The sequence below is a fragment of the Amia ocellicauda genome, chromosome 8 (assembly GCF_036373705.1).
Source record: "Amia ocellicauda isolate fAmiCal2 chromosome 8, fAmiCal2.hap1, whole genome shotgun sequence".
In the NCBI taxonomy this organism is placed as follows: domain Eukaryota; kingdom Metazoa; phylum Chordata; class Actinopteri; order Amiiformes; family Amiidae; genus Amia; species Amia ocellicauda.
The window spans coordinates 10,030,592-10,047,350 of NC_089857.1; the positions used below are offsets into that span (position 1 = coordinate 10,030,592).

Consider the following 16,759-nt stretch of genomic DNA (forward strand, 5'->3'; position numbering starts at 1 on the left):
TAGATGCCTATTGGGATTCCTTTGGTTTATCTTAATTTGTAATCCAGACAAATATATATTATCTGTACAGCTCTTTCTAGTAGACTCTGCCGAACATGTGTTGTTTAGTGGGTGGCAGGAAATGCAGGCAATCAGATTGCAAAGGGTCAAGCCTTGCAGTGCCAATGATATATTGAGGGCCTATGGATAACAGTTTATGTAGCAAATAAGGTTATTCCTGCTTTACTGTGACCAAGAATAATGTGCTATTTTTTGGGGGGGGGAATATTTTATAATTGTTTTATAATTTCGTTTGCAGACCAATCCTACATATTTGGCCAAGTTGATCTTCCAAATGCCCCAGAACAAGTCCACAAAGTTCATGGACACGGTCATTTTCACACTGTACAACTATGCCTCTAACCAGCGAGAAGAATACCTGCTGCTGAAACTCTTCAAAACGGCTCTGGAGGAGGAGATAAAGTAGGCATCGCGCAGAGAAAACATTGTTATATAAAACTTCAGTCTTTGCAAACGCTACTGTGAGACCACAGGTTCAATGGATGTCATATAAAGCATTAATCTTCTGACTTCTGTTGGTTTTTGTTTTTCTCCCCATAATGCAGGTCTAAGGTGGACCAGATACAGGACATTGTCACTGGCAACCCCACCGTCATTAAGATGGTGGTCAGCTTTAACCGTGGGGCGCGAGGTCAGAACGCTCTGAGGCAGCTGTTGGCTCCCGTGGTTAAAGAGATCATTGAAGACAAATCCCTGGGCATAAACACCAACCCAGTGGATGTGTATAAGGCATGGGTGAATCAACTTGAAACGGCCACAGGAGAGGCAAGGTCAGTGTACTATTCTAGGCAAAAACCACAAGCAGTTTTCCATTAATAATAGTGGTTCTCTCAGAGGCAAACATTTCCTCTCCCCACTGTCGAACTACAGAATGGAAAATGTGCCAACTTCATCTGTGATCTGTGATTATTATATTACTAAATATATTCAAAGCTTATGGATGAAATAGTCACAATATATTTAAAATTAAAAAATACTATAGGTACAATTCCTCTTTATTTAGTGTACTCCTTAATGAATAGGTTTCACAAAAGTTATTCCTAAATCTTGAATTTTTATTTTACCACTCCATTAGGCAGTCCCTACCACAGCAGCAGCTTGAGACATGCTCTTCAGAGTCGCTATTGCAGCACAATGTTTCAAATCCAGAAGTGCTGTTATAGCTGTTAGTCAATTACATTATTAGCCTGTTTTCTCACAATGACCATTTTCTGTTGTGTACATTCTTAAGATCTGTGTTGTGTGTACAACGTTCTTTTAAATAATTTCAGTGCCAGAAAAATGAATGATGCGAGTTATTGTATTTGTAAGTTTGCTACAGGGAATCTGGCCCTTTTTGTAACATAGCCAATGTAGTCATGTCATGTAGCAGGGTGTTCTGTTAAGAGCTGCGTAACAAATGACTTGCTGCCAATATTTGGCATATTGCTCATGTACTTTATTTTATTTCTGTTTTTGTCAAAGTACTTCATGTTCATATATAAAAAAAAAATTTTTTTCAGTAAACTGCCTTATGAAGTCACAACAGAACAGGCCTTATCTCACGAGGAAGTGAGGGCTAAACTGGAAGTATCAAACCGGAGTCTGCGCACTGCCACGGACAAAGTGCTCAACTCCATCGTGTCCTCCTTGGATAATATTCCGTAAGTCTGAGACCACAAACTGGCTCAGTGTACAAGGGACACCCAGAATGAAGATCCAATTCTTTCCCAAAGCTTCTGTTCTGGAAGCCAGTGCAAATAGCGCTCTGTAGTGTCCACCAGAGGGTGTTGATGTTCAATAAAAGCTAAAGCCTATAAACTGTTATGCAAAAAAAGTAATTCCTGTTTCAGGGCTGTTATCCATTTCTGTGGTAAATGTTTTATGTGTGACTTATGCACTTGTTGTGATATTTGCAAATACTTAATGTTAGATGCAGAGCTTGCCATAGAATCAGTTTTATTTTTGTGCTGTCATTTCATGATTATCTTATAAGTGTTTTTAATGTTTTGTTTTTTAAGCTTCCTCCTCACCATTATGTTTCAGAAGCACATCTACCTCATGTTTTTAAGCATCCCTGTATTTCCTCTGTTTGCATGTAGTTATGGCATGAGATACATAGCCAAAGTTCTGAAGAATTCACTGCATGAGAAATTCCCAGATGCAACAGAAGATGAGCTTTTAAAGGTAGCAGCTTTATTTTTTTTATTTATTTTTTATTTATTTATTTTTTTTAAAAGAACATGCTCCTAAAGAAATCTTACTATAGTGAAGCAATCATTTATCTGTTATTTATTAGTTATACTTTATTTCTGTGTAAACTAGTTTTGCTGTTTAGTTATGTTGTACTACGTATTCTGTCCGCTATGTTGGAGTCATCAGTATCTTTATTTGTAGTCGTGATGAAGCACTGTCTATTCTAGCATTAAGTGCCTGATGTTTCCTGCTATTCTCTTCTGCTAACAGTATGATCTGCATTGGAAGTGCATAGCAATTGCACGACTTGGGGTTAAGTGGAGGTTGTGTTTGTGTCCGTCTGTCGTTGCAGATTGTGGGGAACCTGCTGTACTACCGCTATATGAACCCTGCCATCGTTGCCCCCGATGGCTTCGACATCATTGACATCACTGCTGGGGGACAGCTGCACACAGACCAGCGCAGGAACCTGGGCTCGGTGGCCAAGGTGCTACAGCACTCAGCCGCCAACAAGCTGTTTGAGGGGGACAATGCGCACATGACCTCCATGAACAACTACATATCACAGACCTATCAGAAATTCAGGTAGGGTGAGCATCCCTGATCATATATGCCCAAGTAGTTTAAGTTGTTCAAATATACATATACATATATTTCTTCAATATCAGTTTCAATACCTTATCATAAAGTATAATGTTGCAAAGATAATTTTGCTCAAATATCAGGATAAGTTTGTTTTAGTTTTGTTTTTTATTGTCTTTCAGGAAATTTTTCCAGGCAGCGTGTGATGTCCCCTCACCTGAGGAAAAGTTCAATGTTGATGAATACTCCGACATTGTGACTCTCAGCAAACCTGTCATTTACATTTCAATAGAGGAAGTCATCAACACTCATTCGGTAAGACTGGGTGGGTCCTTGTACAGTCGCCAAACCTGGCTGTAGAACAACCACCCTGGTTCCATAAAGATTTATAGTAGTCTTCAGTCAGTGACTAAAGATCCTTTTAATATTGATAATATCTTGTATGTCGCCCGGATAATGGTGTCTGCCAAGAAATGAATCGTAAATCATAATACTGTCTAATAAGTGTAGCCTGAAATCCAGATGCCCAACTAGCTCTATCTGTGAAACTGGCCCATGTTCAAAAACCATAGTCATATTCAATTTGCCTTTGACCTTTGTGATAAACAGTTGAAAAACACCCATATATGGTTTTATGCGACACCATTGTTTTTTTACTTCCTGTTTAGGAGAAACAGATTTTAATGCTACAATAACATTATTTTGAATATAGGTTTGGGAACCCCTGCCTGACGCAAAGTCAGATGCTAAGTGTATCGTGTGTGTATATAAATATACATGTGTGTATGTATGTGTATATAGTATACAAAGATTAGTCCCTATAATTGTTTAATGTTATAAACAATTATGTATTCTAATCAATCTTCTTTTCTGTTGTGTATAACAGAATGCTCTATCCATTGTAGTATTATCTTTATAAAGCTATATTATATTTTCTATTTGGCAATTCTTCTGCATAGCTGAACTTCCTTTTATCATTTTGAATAATTTAGGCACTTTTCACTCCAGCACTTTTAAGATGAATGGGTGAATCGTGATTTATTTTAATTGAACAAGGAATGTAATGTGTAAGAAAAAATTAAAGAAAATATGCACCAATTAAAGGAGAGCTTTGATGATAAGCAGACTTCTGAAAATCACGACAGGCTAATGAATATCTTCTGTGGGAATGCTGCCTTTTTTGTCTTAATTGTGTCTGCCTGGCATGAGTCACCCATCTCCCCGCCCCCACACACAGCGCAAAGGGAACTTTCTCACTGCCCTGAGGCCGGTCATTTAGAGAAGACTGCATATCTGTGCCGACCCTCTGTAAAATATAACAGCAGACATTCAAAGATGGACCATTTGCTTCCCACACTTCATGTTTGGTCATAAAGCTTGGTTCACATATTGAAGACCTTTAAGTGCAGTTCAAAGCTGTTTCTTATTTCTCTGAAAGTAAAATCCTTTGCAGTCAAAGTCCGAGTTAAGCTTTTTATGGTGTTTTGACACGCAGGATCCCTGATCTGCGCAGGTTGCAGCAGTGTGCTCACACCGCTGAATTAGGATACATGCTATAGCCGTTTAATATCAGATGCTGGCAGGGGCAATAGCTGCTTTAGCTACAGTGGTTATAGGAAGTATTCACCACCCCCTTACACTCTTTCACAGTTTGTTTACAACCTGAAATTTTGATGTTTTTAAATGGGATTCATTTCCCTTTGATTTACACAACCTACTCAATACTTTCAATGTGGGAATAAATGGGGGAGTGAAAAAACTGAAAAGTCTTCATTAAGTAAGTATTCACACCCTTTGCTATGACGCTTCTAAATAAGCTCAGGTGCCACCAATTGCCTTCAGAATCCACACACATGTTGAATGGAGTCCATCTGTGTGCAATAAAAGTGGAAAAAGTGTAAGGGGGTGAATACTTCCTATAGCCACTGTAAGTAGAGACCGTTTTTTAATCCAAAAAGCTATGATATTTGGAAAGAAGAAAAACCTCTAGTATGATAAGCAACTGCTATCGAGACATTGATAATGTACACAAATGTTATTCTGTGATAATGCGAAGCAGCCATGCTGTGTTGCCTCAGTCTGAATGCTCCTCTGTTTCCATAGCTGGTACTGGAGCACCAGGATGCCATATCCCCAGATCATAATGACCTCCTGCATGAGCTACTGGAGGATCTGGGAGATGTTCCTGATGTGGAGTCTTTACTGGGTAAGATTCTCTTCCTTTTTTCCCCTTTTGTGTGTTTCAAACCACTGCTGTTCCACATTGACATGGTTAGACAAATTTGAATATTACAAACCATCATGTCATTAAATGGCACAAACTGTTCAGGACACTTTGGTGAGAACTGTTAATTGGAGGTCTTAGTTTCCGGCAGGCAGTTTGGCGGATTCCTGAAAATTGCTTACTGGAACATGAAACGGCTTGTTTTTTATAGAGACCTGGGAAATGGACTGGCATTGTTTTGTCTTGGTGTGCTTTTACATTTGATGCATTTCCCGTTCTGTGGAGCTCTGCCATTGCTGACCTTGTTCCACTGAGTAAATCTATCGGAAGCCAGAACAATATGCCATTTCAACCTCTTTCTCCAGGGGAAGGAGCGGTGGACCCGAATGACCCCAACAAAGAGAATACACTAAGTCAGCTTGCCAAAACGGAAATCTCCCTCACCCTCACCAGCAAGTTTGAGCTGCGAGAGGGAGACGACAAAGACATGAAAAGCCTCATGATAAAGTAAGACCCTGCCATCGTACTCTCTGCTTCTCAGCAGCATGTGAGCGTTTGTGCATTTGTGTGTGTGCGTGCATCTGTCTGATGGAATTATGATCTACTGTACTTGCCTTATCTATAAACTACAGACCATTGTGGTTACCCCAGCAAGATAGTAGCCATCTAAACAGGAAATGTAATATGACCCTACTGCACAGAAGAGTGCTTAGAAGCCATAACTGTACATTGTTTTTCTGGATTGATATTCATTACCATTAATATGTAACTCAACACTTTTTTTTATGACAGGGAAAATATAATATCACAGGCTGGGAATGAAATCTCTGCAACGCCAAATAGATACTTCTCCAACATTTAGAGAAATACAAAAAAAAACTTTGCCAATTTTGTTCAAATAAAAAGTTCCTGTTCTTTAAAGTAATTCCTTTTTTTTTAACAAGTGATTACTTTGTTATATGTTGTGCAGTGGTCAACAAAGGTCAACAATCATAAGAACACATAATTTTCCAGGCGTTGTAAAGTTTCCCTTGTCTTTATGACCACAGGTGTTTCCCAGTTGCTAGCTTTACTGTCAGTTTACACTTCTGGGAAATGTGCTGTTAACAGGGCTTTCTAAAGAGATAGTCTAGTCTGGAGAAACAAGAGCTGAGTGAAAGGAAATGTAGTTTAAGCATAGGTTTTTAAAAAGAACTGGAAGAAATTAAAATGTTTCCTTTTTGGGATCCAAGAATCATCTGCAGAGTAATGTGATGTTTTAGTATTTTACCTGTAAGACAAATGATCCCATTGCGATTATTCTTTCCACTGTATTTGCAAATTATGAATAAAGATTACATTTTATTTTTAAAAAGCTTTCCTTGACAATGTTAAATCTGGACTGAATAATAAGGTAAATGAATGCCTATATTTTTTTGTCAGTCAAGATTTTGTTTTCTCCATGCGTACAGTTAAACTACTTTTAATAACTCCTCCATTAAAAAGTATATAGATGTAGCTCTTTAGTATATAAGGGTTGTACAGCGCATATCCTTCCAACACATTCTAAGCAAACACGAACAAACTAAACATTCAAAAGTGAAAATCAGATCCTGTGAATCTGCCTTTGTAACCTGAGCTCCATCTGAACATTGTTTTCTGTGTGACTTTTACCTCCATTACTTTCTTCCAGGTTCCTAAAGTAAATAAAGTCCCTCATGTGTTTGTCCAGTGCATTCTGCTGTGAGCTAGAAAACAGCAGGAAAGGGATGTGTGACTCAGCAATAGCTGGACTCACTGATAAAGTTGCTAGTTTGGCTGACGCTTGACATATTGTTTCAATGTTAAAGCAATTTGGGTAGAAAGAGGTTTCCTTTTAGGTATAAGATAGTTTGTCATTTTAGGCCCAGGGGATTGACTTAAAGCTATCAGTTTTAAAGGGGGGGATAACAGTGAGATTTCAAATTACTGTATCTACAGGCAGATTAAAGTTGTGTATACAACTTATCTTTCCCATAATAATGGAAACAAGATAAGACTGTATACTTATTGAAAAGAAGACTATAAAAGTATATCTCCAACCCACGGTCCTCCCTTATTAGGGGGTCAGTAATACAACTCACTTATCTGCTTATCACCATATCCACACACAATATTATCCATTGCTTCTCAGATCAAGTTCACTAGTGAATGATATGGGCACAGGATAGATTTTTTTTTTTTTTTTTTAATTACACCCACACACAAAATGTGCATGTGTGTGGAAATATATGTAGTTGTAATCAAAAAATACTTGCTCAGTTCATTTGAAACCGTTATTCTGTGGTTTATTTTGTTGCATTCGGCCTCGAGTTTCCAGTTGACTGAAGTTGAGATGTTGAGTTGATTCCATTGACTTCTGTTGATGGTCTTAATTTGTAAAGAGTTCTGTATCCTTTATCACTGCTCATAAGTAAATAGACAGATTTATTTTTTATTTCCTTTCCTCCTTGTCACACAGAACAAAGAAGCTGATTGTGGATGTGGTGCGAGTCCATCCAGGAGAGACACTGATGGAGATCTTGGAGAACCCGGCTTCTGCCACACAGGTGCAGTAATGTGGACCGCAGCACTTAATCAGGATCAACCCTGAGGCTGCTCTTTTGAACGAAACGCAGCGCTGTTTTATTTTGTCCATAATCAGACAAGTTCTTTGCTCCTCCAGGAATCTGAACATGCAAAGATAGTTGAGAAGCGTGCCGTTCAGGACGCCAAAACCCCCGATAAAATGAAAAGCAGCCAGTCCATGCTTGAGGACGGGCAGCTCCCCTTGGAGCAGAAGAAAAGGAAGATCCTGAGGAACCTGAGGACACTAGAGCAGGCAGGCCTGGTCTCTTCAGAGAACAAGTACCAGGAGATCATCAATGACATCTCCAAGGTCTCTGCACTCAAATCACAGTCTCTACATTTCATGTCTCTGAGATTAAATTTAAGAAAGCTCAATAACACAGGTTAACTATAATAATCCAGGACTGACTTCTTAAATCTTAATTTAAACCTTTGTAAAGCAATGTACTGTGTGCACATTGTTTGATGATGAAATGACACTACTGCTTATTGCTTTATATTGGATGTTACAGCCCCTTTCCTCTTAAATTCACTGGTAAATTGGCATGTTTGGGTGAAGGCAAAAGTAGTTATGACAATGGTGTTAGTACCACAGGGGCACCTTAAACCTGTTCCATGACATGTCTTCTGTGATCACAGGATATAAGAAACCAGAGACGGTATCGTCAGCGCAGGAAGGCAGAGCTGGTGAAGCTGCAGCAGACACTGAATGCACTCAACTCCAAGACAACCTTTTACCAGGACCAGATCAATTATTATGACACCTATATCAAAACCTGCTTGGACAACCTCAACAGAAAGTAAGCATCTAGATTATTTTTGTCCAAGTAACATTGTGTTGCTGTGCTTGGCGATGTCATACCCTTTTGTACACTAGCTTGACCTTCTCCATACAATAACATCAAAGATTGTCTGTGTACTGCCTGCAATTCCCAGTGTAAACCTTCTTTTAATTTTGAAGAGCTTTAGTCATTTCATGTATTAGTTTAGCAACTGCATCCCTTCAGAAGAAGAACAAACAAGTCTTAATTGTACATTCTCTTGTGTATTTATTCAGCGCAATAAATTACATCTTACGATTTCCATAACTTTTCCCATAATAATTCATATTCATTTTTTGATGTCTTGCTCACAGGAACTCCAGGAGGTCCATAAAGCTGGATGGGAAAGGGGAGGAGAGAGGCAGCAAGAAGTTCAAGCAGCAGTCGCTGAAGTACACTGCGGCTCGGCTCCACGAGAAAGGAGTCATCCTGGAGATCGAGGGCCTGCAGGCCAACCAGTGAGTGGGGCGAGGAAGAATACGCTGGGGTCTACTGATATTTATAGTGCATGTGTGCACACCTATAATATACTTTTATAGTCTTCTTTTCAATTAAACTGATCATTTGAACATGAAAAACAAAAAAACTGGCAACAATTACAGTACATGCCCACTTGACAGAAAAGTGCTCCCTGGGGGTGTGTTGAATGGCTGAAGTCTGCAGACGCTATAAACAGTACTCCTTTGACACTGAGGTGTGACTGCCCTGGTTTCCAAGAGGGCTCAGTTTCCCAGCACTGGGCCTGCTTTTAAACTCCACAGGGAGCCATTTCCTGTGTTGCTCATTTGTTCCCCTTCGAATTTGGTCAGTGGGAAGAGGATCTCATTGGCTGTGGTAGACTAAGGGTTTGTACTTTACTGTTACAAGAGCTGGGTAAAGATCACACATTGAACCCCACATCTATGTTTGTGTGTTTTCTGGAAACTGAATGACCCAAACTATTATATCCCAGATATAGATTATTTGATTGCCTCTGGTCTGAAATCTACCAACTGATTAGTCATCTGTATTTTAATGAGATTTAGTTCCAGCACCACACTTACATCTGAAAACAAAACAACAAAAGTTAAATGTTCTTGTATAGCTTTTGCTGTAATTATCCTGCTTTTCTGTTCATCAGGTTTAAGAATGTCATGTTTGACATTTCACCCAGTGAAGAAGTTGGTGACTTTGACGTGAAAGCCAAGTTTATGGGAGTCGAAATGGAAAAAGTTCAGCTTCACTTCCAGGTATGGAAATCGTTAATTTACGGCATTGATCCACTCTGGCACAGCATGTGAACCTCTTGGGTACATAAGCACATACTGCAAATTCAGACAAACCGATCTGATTAATCTGTAATTCAGATTATTCTTAGTCTTATGATTTATTTTCTCAAATTATCAGAGACCAAGCTAAAGAAACTGCCGAGTTGAAACAGCAGTGTGCTTAGCATTGAATAACTTTGTGTTCTCCTCTTTTCTTTTTTTATAATTATGTATTTTAACACTGAATTGCGATAGTTGTGCCCAATCCACAAACAAGTATTTCATATTGTGTATTTGATCTTAACATTTTATTTCTGACTAGTAGCCTTAGCAAGGCAGGTGAAGTGGTCTTGTACCTTGTGGTTGACAGCTAGTTGAGGTGTGATTGAACACACATTCCGTCATTGAAATATGAGCGCACATGGTCTTTATATGGTCATGGATGAAATGCATCAAAAAGCTTAATTTAAAAGCTTGTCTTGTGAATTCAGAGTTTTAGTGCCAAAGACCTGTGTCCTCCACGTGACTAGTCAGACTCTTAACTCTCTACATGACTCCGTGATCACCTGATTGATCACCTCACACTAAGTAACATATTGAATTGAATCTCGATAGAGCCTGGTTTCATGGCACCACTCTTGCCCCTTGTCTAGGATCTTCTGCAGCTGCAGTATGAGGGAGTAGCGGTGATGAAGATGTTTGACAAAGCTAAAGTCAACGTTAACCTCCTGATATTCCTGCTGAACAAGAAGTTCTATGGAAAGTGAGGCACTTGGGGACACCTGGATCTCTTTGCATCAGTGCTTCCCACGTCCTGCTCTCACTGTACCTTGCATTTGAAATACTTTATTGTACCGTTTAATTTTGTAAAGGACTGAACTTTAAGGAAATAACAGATGTGTGCTTTATATTGGTGATGTAGAAAGAATGTATTTTTCATCATTGAATGGCAGTATTGATTTAATACTGAATAATTGTCAGTGTATGTTATGCCACTGTGTTCGGGAGGTAATCCGAACCAAAACAAAAGTGACTAAAGAAAAGCCTTTGAATCTGGATTAATCTTTTAATCTGAATTAACTGGAAATAATTATTTAATATCAACCAAAAATCTCTGGCGGTGTTTGATTAAGGGCTTGGGGGTGTTTGTTTTCGGATTCAGCTGGGTGATTGTATATGGAGTATATTTTAAAATTAAAATTAATTTTTATACATAAAGTTATATGATCACACTTGCTTTCACTTAATGTAAAAAAAAAACCATGAATGAATATTTTTGTGTAATATGCACTACTGCCTTGTGGTCATAGGATCTCAATCTGTAGGCACCAAGTAGTAAAATGCAATATTCCCACCAACCCTCACTGTGTTTTCTGTTTATTTAATGTGACCCTTTAATCCTTCACCATAGTACAAGGCTGTGCATCTTTTCAAAGCGACATTCCTTTAATTCCTTTGTGCTTCTTTAATAAATAGAAAGTGCCTTAATTGCCAAAAAAAAGTTTTGTTAAAATCAAAATAAATGAGAACCTTGAAATGCATCTGTTTCTTTTTCATAATATGAATCTCACACAGGATTGCATTTAAGAGAGGGGGGGGATACTTTGACCTAGAGAAGGATTATTTTAAATGTTTAGTGAGAAACTGGGAAGGGAGCGATCCATTAACCATCTGTGTGCTGCTGCCACGAAACACTATGGGCAACAGTCCAGACACAACTAAATCCTGTGCTAAATCCTACATTCTGAGGAAAACTCCTTCTTTGGAATCTCACTTCATGTTCCAGCCTGAAAATCACTTACATTTACTTTATGCTTTTCATCTGTGAGAATGTATGTTGTTATCAGGGATACAGTGACATTGGTAGGGAGGGTTAATGTCTACCTTTTTCACACGTGTGTGTGTAGGGGGGACGGGGGCGTTACAGGGAATTGGAGTTCAAGAAAGACCGAATTCAGTTTGTCTCCCGCCTTTCTAAGGATGTTTGTGCTTGATTTTGCATTATTTTCCATTCTGACTCAAGGAAGCGAAGACGGTTGTGACTGCTGGAATGGTGACTCACAGAGGAGACTTCTCCTGTTCGAAAACAGTTAGGGGGGAAATGGGTGTCAGGTCATAATAAGATGACTGATAAGTGCGTGCAGAATCTTGTGCCAGATCAGATTTGGTGGGGAATACCTGGCATTGCCCCACTGCCAGTAGGGTTCAGTGAGAACATCTCACCGGCACACCAGTAAAAAGGTATTGCAGAGGAATAGAATGATTCACAAAAGGTGGTGTAATGGCATCAAGATCCCTCACTTGTCACCGCAATCCAAAATCAATACCTTCTAGATAATCTAACATATTGACAGCAGCTGTCTATGGAGGAGGGGGTGGGCGCTCCTCAGTGCTGCAAGTAGAAAACCATTTCCTATAAGTACTGGACTGTGATAAAGCGCTCCCGCCCGGCAGCTGAGCTCAGCGGATAGGAATGCGCCTGACAGCTCCAGAGCGCCGGACTGCAGCGCACAGGGCAGGGCTGCATTGCGCTCTTGGGTCGGCTCTCCAGTGTGTTTTGGCTTTTTGTCTTTATCGTCGTTCAGTAAAGCTGGTGTCCTTTCATACATCGCTTAAGCCGCACCAGCAAGAAAGTTCACTCACAGCGCGTTAAACATGGCGATGAGAGAACTGATCATCCTGTCGTGGATTGCATTCACGGCCACGGCTCAACACGGAAACCGTAAGTACCCTGTTTTAAACTTATTTTAAGTTGTCTGTCTGTCTTGTGGCTTATCTGCGATTTGTTTATTGGGATATGTTTTATGTTGAACTTTTGCCCCCAACAAGGTTTTTTTTATTATTATTATTTTGGGGGTGTGTGCTTTACATCATCGGTGGAAGCTTCTTTATCTTTCTTGTAATTCATTTACTTTAATGTATGTAAAGTAACATGAACAGGAATAACGGGGCGGGGGGGGGGGGTAACTGTGCAACTAGTGATTAGTGATTTTATCAAATGCCTATCGTGGCCTGCTGTCCGGGACCTGATTGATAATTGCAATAATTGCAAATATGTGCGCAAATAAGGAGGAAAATTGCAAAGGGTCACGGGGGGCGGCTGTGTCGGCTGGACTGGACAGTCTGTCTGATTGAGGGTGAATGCGCTGCTGGACAGTCTGCTGTCTATATGAAATACAACCATTTTATTATTATTATTATTATTATTATTATATCGAGTTTGTGAGATCAGTAGTATTATTACTCATGTTTAGATCTGTATACGTAAGTGTTTGTTTTCTTAATATGCGGAGCACTCTGGATCTCTATAACTTTGTTACTAATATATATTGACTGAATGCTGGCCAAAACATTGCTGCTACGTATGACCGAGGGGTGAAGCCACAATCAATCCGTTTGTCATGGTTTATTTACTAAAGCGCACAAAGCGCTTTACAACAGGGCTGACGTTGATGGTCGACAGATATACCCATTACATGTGTTACACATCAGACCGATATAGGCCTACCCATTATTACATCAGACAAATATATAGGCCTACCCATTTTTACCAACCTGTAACTCTGATACATATTCCAGAATATTCAGACCCATATATGTGGATTAATTAATTTCCACTTGTTAGGTAACATGTAAATAACATGTTGCTGTACAATGGTGGCACTCAATTTGTAATCCTATTGTAAATTATATATTGTTTGAACATATCAATTAAGCTTTAAGTTACTGGCCTGCCCTTAACTTAAGGACTTTTTTTTTTTTTTTAATTGTGAATTTATTGATTTTGTTAATGAAGAAATGATTGTGTTATCTAATTGTTACCATAACTCCATTTGTTCATTGTGTCATTCCAGAGAGCGGACCAAGAGGTTTCCCATTATTCAGTGTAACAGGAACCGATGAACCCATTGAATACTTAGATGTGTCCAGTAGTAGAGAAGGAAGTGGATCTGGATTCGGGTTGGAGCCAGTGAAGGATAAAAAAATCCCAGCTGTCCGCAAACAATATATAACGCCAGAGGCCAGTCAGTTTCTCACTGGATCCTTGATGACCGCATTCATCCCCACAGTTTACACTCTGGTTTTTCTCCTCAGCCTTCCTCTAAATGGCATCGCAATCGTCATGTTCGCGATTAAAATACATCCTAAGAAGCCAGCCGTGATATACATGCTGAATCTGGCCGTTTCGGACTTGCTGTTCGTTCTCTTACTTCCCTTCAAGATCTCCTACCACTTCAATGGCAACAACTGGGTATATGGGTCTGGGATGTGCAGAATAGTCACGTCTGCTTTCTACTGCAACATGTACTGCTCTGTTCTGCTCATGATGTGCATCAGTGTGGACCGTTTCATGGCGGTTGTTTACCCCATGGCCTCCCTCGCCTGGCGCAGTCAGCAGAATGCACTGGCTGTTTGTTCGGCCATGTGGCTGCTGGCCATTGGCGGGGTCATGCCCATTCTCCTGTCTGAGCAGACCGTCCATTTACCAGACCTGGGGATTACCACCTGCCATGACGTCTTGGAAATCGAAAAGTTCACAGGCTACTACCTTTACTTCTTCCCCATTTTCTGCTCCATTTTCTTCTTCATCCCCCTCATTTTTACATCTGTGTGTTACATCCGTATTATTCAGTGTCTCAGCTCTGCCAACGTGGCAAACAGGTCCAAGAAGACCAGAGCTATTATCATGGCCATTACCGTCTTCATTGTCTTTGTCGTTTGCTTCACGCCGACCAATATCATTTTGCTCACTCACTATGTCCAGTTTGCAGGAGGACACAATGACAGCTCTTACGTCGCCTATCTGCTCTCTATGTGTATTGGCAGTGTGAGCTGCTGCCTTGACCCCTTGCTTTACTACTTTGGATCCTCACAGTGCCAGAAGCAGGTGTGCAACCTCCTGCAGTGTAAAAGTAGCCCGGAGCTGTCAAGCACCACACAGTCTGAAACCAGGAGCAGTAAAATCGAGAGCTTTCCAACAAGCCTTGGCAGTCAGTATAAGAAGCTGATGGCTTGATTTACTACAATATTACTCTACCTTGGGTGCTTTATAACAGCATTGCCCACCAATTTCTCAGCACATTTATAGAACTGAAATGTGTGCATTTAGATGAAAAGCCATATTGGTATTGAAAGCATGCCTTTCCAAACCATTGTAAGATTAAAAGTCAAAGTTTAAACATATCCTCCTATCAGGAAGCTTGTTCTCTGTATTAGGCTTGTCATTTCCTCACACATATGATGCATAAGTGCATATAAATATAATATATGCTTTTTGTCTCTAAGCTATTCAAAGTTGTACTTGTAACAGTGTTAAGCTGATGGCATCAGTGTTATTGTTTATGTTTTTTCATCTCTTCTGGAACAGGTTTAGCTAAAGAAAGGAGGTTATCTTCAGCTTTGCAATGCATATTCACTTGCCAGAGTTAGTGATATGCATGCAAAGCCACTGGGGAAACTCCCATTATACTAAACATCCTGTTAACATATTTTCCTGTACGTTCCATGTTGGTGTTTGTTAATTGATAATCATGCATGTTTGCACATATGTCTTGCTTTACTTCACATACAAACAGGCTGGCCTGCTTTGGAGCTTTTGGTTAATGTTTTAGGAAAGCAAGTCAAACTATACTGAATGCTAAAGTCAGCCTTAGTTTGTATTCAAATGCTTAATTCATTTTATACAATTACAGATATTGTACTTCAATTTTACCAAAATATATTGTGGCCATGTCTAGTAAAACATTGTCTATTCGATGAGCATATGATGTGCTATATAGTTGAGGAAAAACATCTGCAGATTCCTCTGAAGTATTTGATTATTGCAACATTTGTTCTTATTTCAAGACACACAAAAATGTATATTCTTTATCTCCTCTTTAACATATAGATTGAATTGTAATATTATCAGCTACAATAATGATAATTCCATTATTTGAAAAGGGCAAATGAACATTTTGTTAAATGTTTAAAAGTAAACATTTTCCATGATTACACAGTTTATAGAGAGAGAAGGATCAGTTTAATCTTACTAGTAACTTTATGTGTGTTTTTCATTGTAAACATGGGTGTTTAATCTACTTGTTCTTCATTTAAATTCTTGTAACATGTAATCTGCATAAATTAATAACCAAAGGTTATTGACAAATTGCAGTGTCTTTCGTTTCTTTAAGTTGTATGTTGTGTATTATTTTATAATTAGGGCATTACATATAAGATGGACTCTTAATAAAAAAAATTAAAAAGTTACTGTGGTGTTCAGGGGCACTGGAAATCTCTTTCAATCCTGCTTATAAAACCGAATAATCATGTTATTTGTTTTTTAAGCATGTATCCTTTTTTTGCTGAACATGTTTGTCAAGCCACACTGTTGGATCTGAGTTGTTCTGAGGTCCTGTGCTGTGTACAGATTGGCTGTTGTGAAAGCCCCTGTGACCTTCTGTTCATATGATGACATTCGGCACAGCCAGCATTGATTAAGTTTTATGGTGAGTGTACGTACATCAAACAACACAATGTTGTTGTGTCACATGGGTGGAACTGTGGTTCAGAGAGAACAGCACTGAAAACATTTACTTCCTGCTTAGCGTCCATATCTTGATCCCATGGAAAACCTCTGAAATGTATTTGAACACTGAACCTGGAACATACCAAAGAGGTTTGCATATCTAGTAACTGCACTGTGGGAGGCATGGATTAAGGGTCTGGTGCTGCTTTCATAGTGTCATGTCAGAAATACAAGGGATTGTCATAATGAATCATATCAGGGTTGGAGCCATAAGTGGCACCTCTGCTCATAGAGTCACACATTTCCTGTCAAATTAGTCTCATTGGGGACCATTGCGTGTTTTACCTTTCAAATATAAACCCAGGCTTTTGAGCAAGGAATGTGTCAAGGCACACATTGTTAGTCATAATTGTAAATCAATAACAGCGGAAGACTGCCTAATATGACAATGTTTTATGCTGCAATACTGATTACAACATAATACCTACTGCTCACTTCAGGGTGGATACAGCTCCTATTGTGAACACAGCTGGACTTTTAGGCCATAAAATACATT

At 39.3% G+C, this 16,759-nt stretch overlaps 2 protein-coding genes across 2 annotated transcripts in view; both read left to right on the forward strand.

The window, feature by feature from the left end:
* iqgap2 (IQ motif containing GTPase activating protein 2) overlaps nt 1-11,236 on the forward strand; it is a 62,693-nt gene extending 51,457 nt beyond the window's left edge. Inside the window, exons 25-38 of the mRNA XM_066711958.1 lie at nt 299-462; nt 606-830; nt 1,563-1,703; nt 2,142-2,226; nt 2,588-2,820; nt 3,000-3,132; nt 4,921-5,023; nt 5,407-5,548; nt 7,521-7,608; nt 7,725-7,937; nt 8,267-8,427; nt 8,763-8,906; nt 9,569-9,677; nt 10,349-11,236. Of these exons, the coding sequence (XP_066568055.1) occupies nt 299-462; nt 606-830; nt 1,563-1,703; nt 2,142-2,226; nt 2,588-2,820; nt 3,000-3,132; nt 4,921-5,023; nt 5,407-5,548; nt 7,521-7,608; nt 7,725-7,937; nt 8,267-8,427; nt 8,763-8,906; nt 9,569-9,677; nt 10,349-10,462 (2,055 nt within the window). The 3' untranslated portion in view covers nt 10,463-11,236. The remainder of the gene's footprint in view (nt 1-298; nt 463-605; nt 831-1,562; nt 1,704-2,141; nt 2,227-2,587; nt 2,821-2,999; nt 3,133-4,920; nt 5,024-5,406; nt 5,549-7,520; nt 7,609-7,724; nt 7,938-8,266; nt 8,428-8,762; nt 8,907-9,568; nt 9,678-10,348) is intronic.
* A 459-nt stretch (nt 11,237-11,695) lies between these two features.
* LOC136755402 (proteinase-activated receptor 1) lies at nt 11,696-15,944 on the forward strand. The gene is made up of 2 exons (XM_066711960.1): nt 11,696-12,417; nt 13,550-15,944. Exons 1-2 carry the CDS (start codon nt 12,351-12,353, stop codon nt 14,710-14,712), a joined length of 1,230 nt encoding a protein of 409 aa, XP_066568057.1. The 5' UTR covers nt 11,696-12,350; the 3' UTR covers nt 14,713-15,944.
* Nucleotides 15,945-16,759: the final 815 nt, after the last annotated feature.

Excerpts from the sequence above, each read along its gene's own strand:
- LOC136755402 (XM_066711960.1), top strand. The coding sequence starts at position 12,351 with ATGGCGATGAGAGAACTGATCATCCTGTCGTGGATTGCATTCACGGCC. Across the intron at positions 12,418-13,549 it reads CACGGCTCAACACGGAAACC|AGAGCGGACCAAGAGGTTTC; the intron begins GTAAGTACCCTG and ends GTGTCATTCCAG.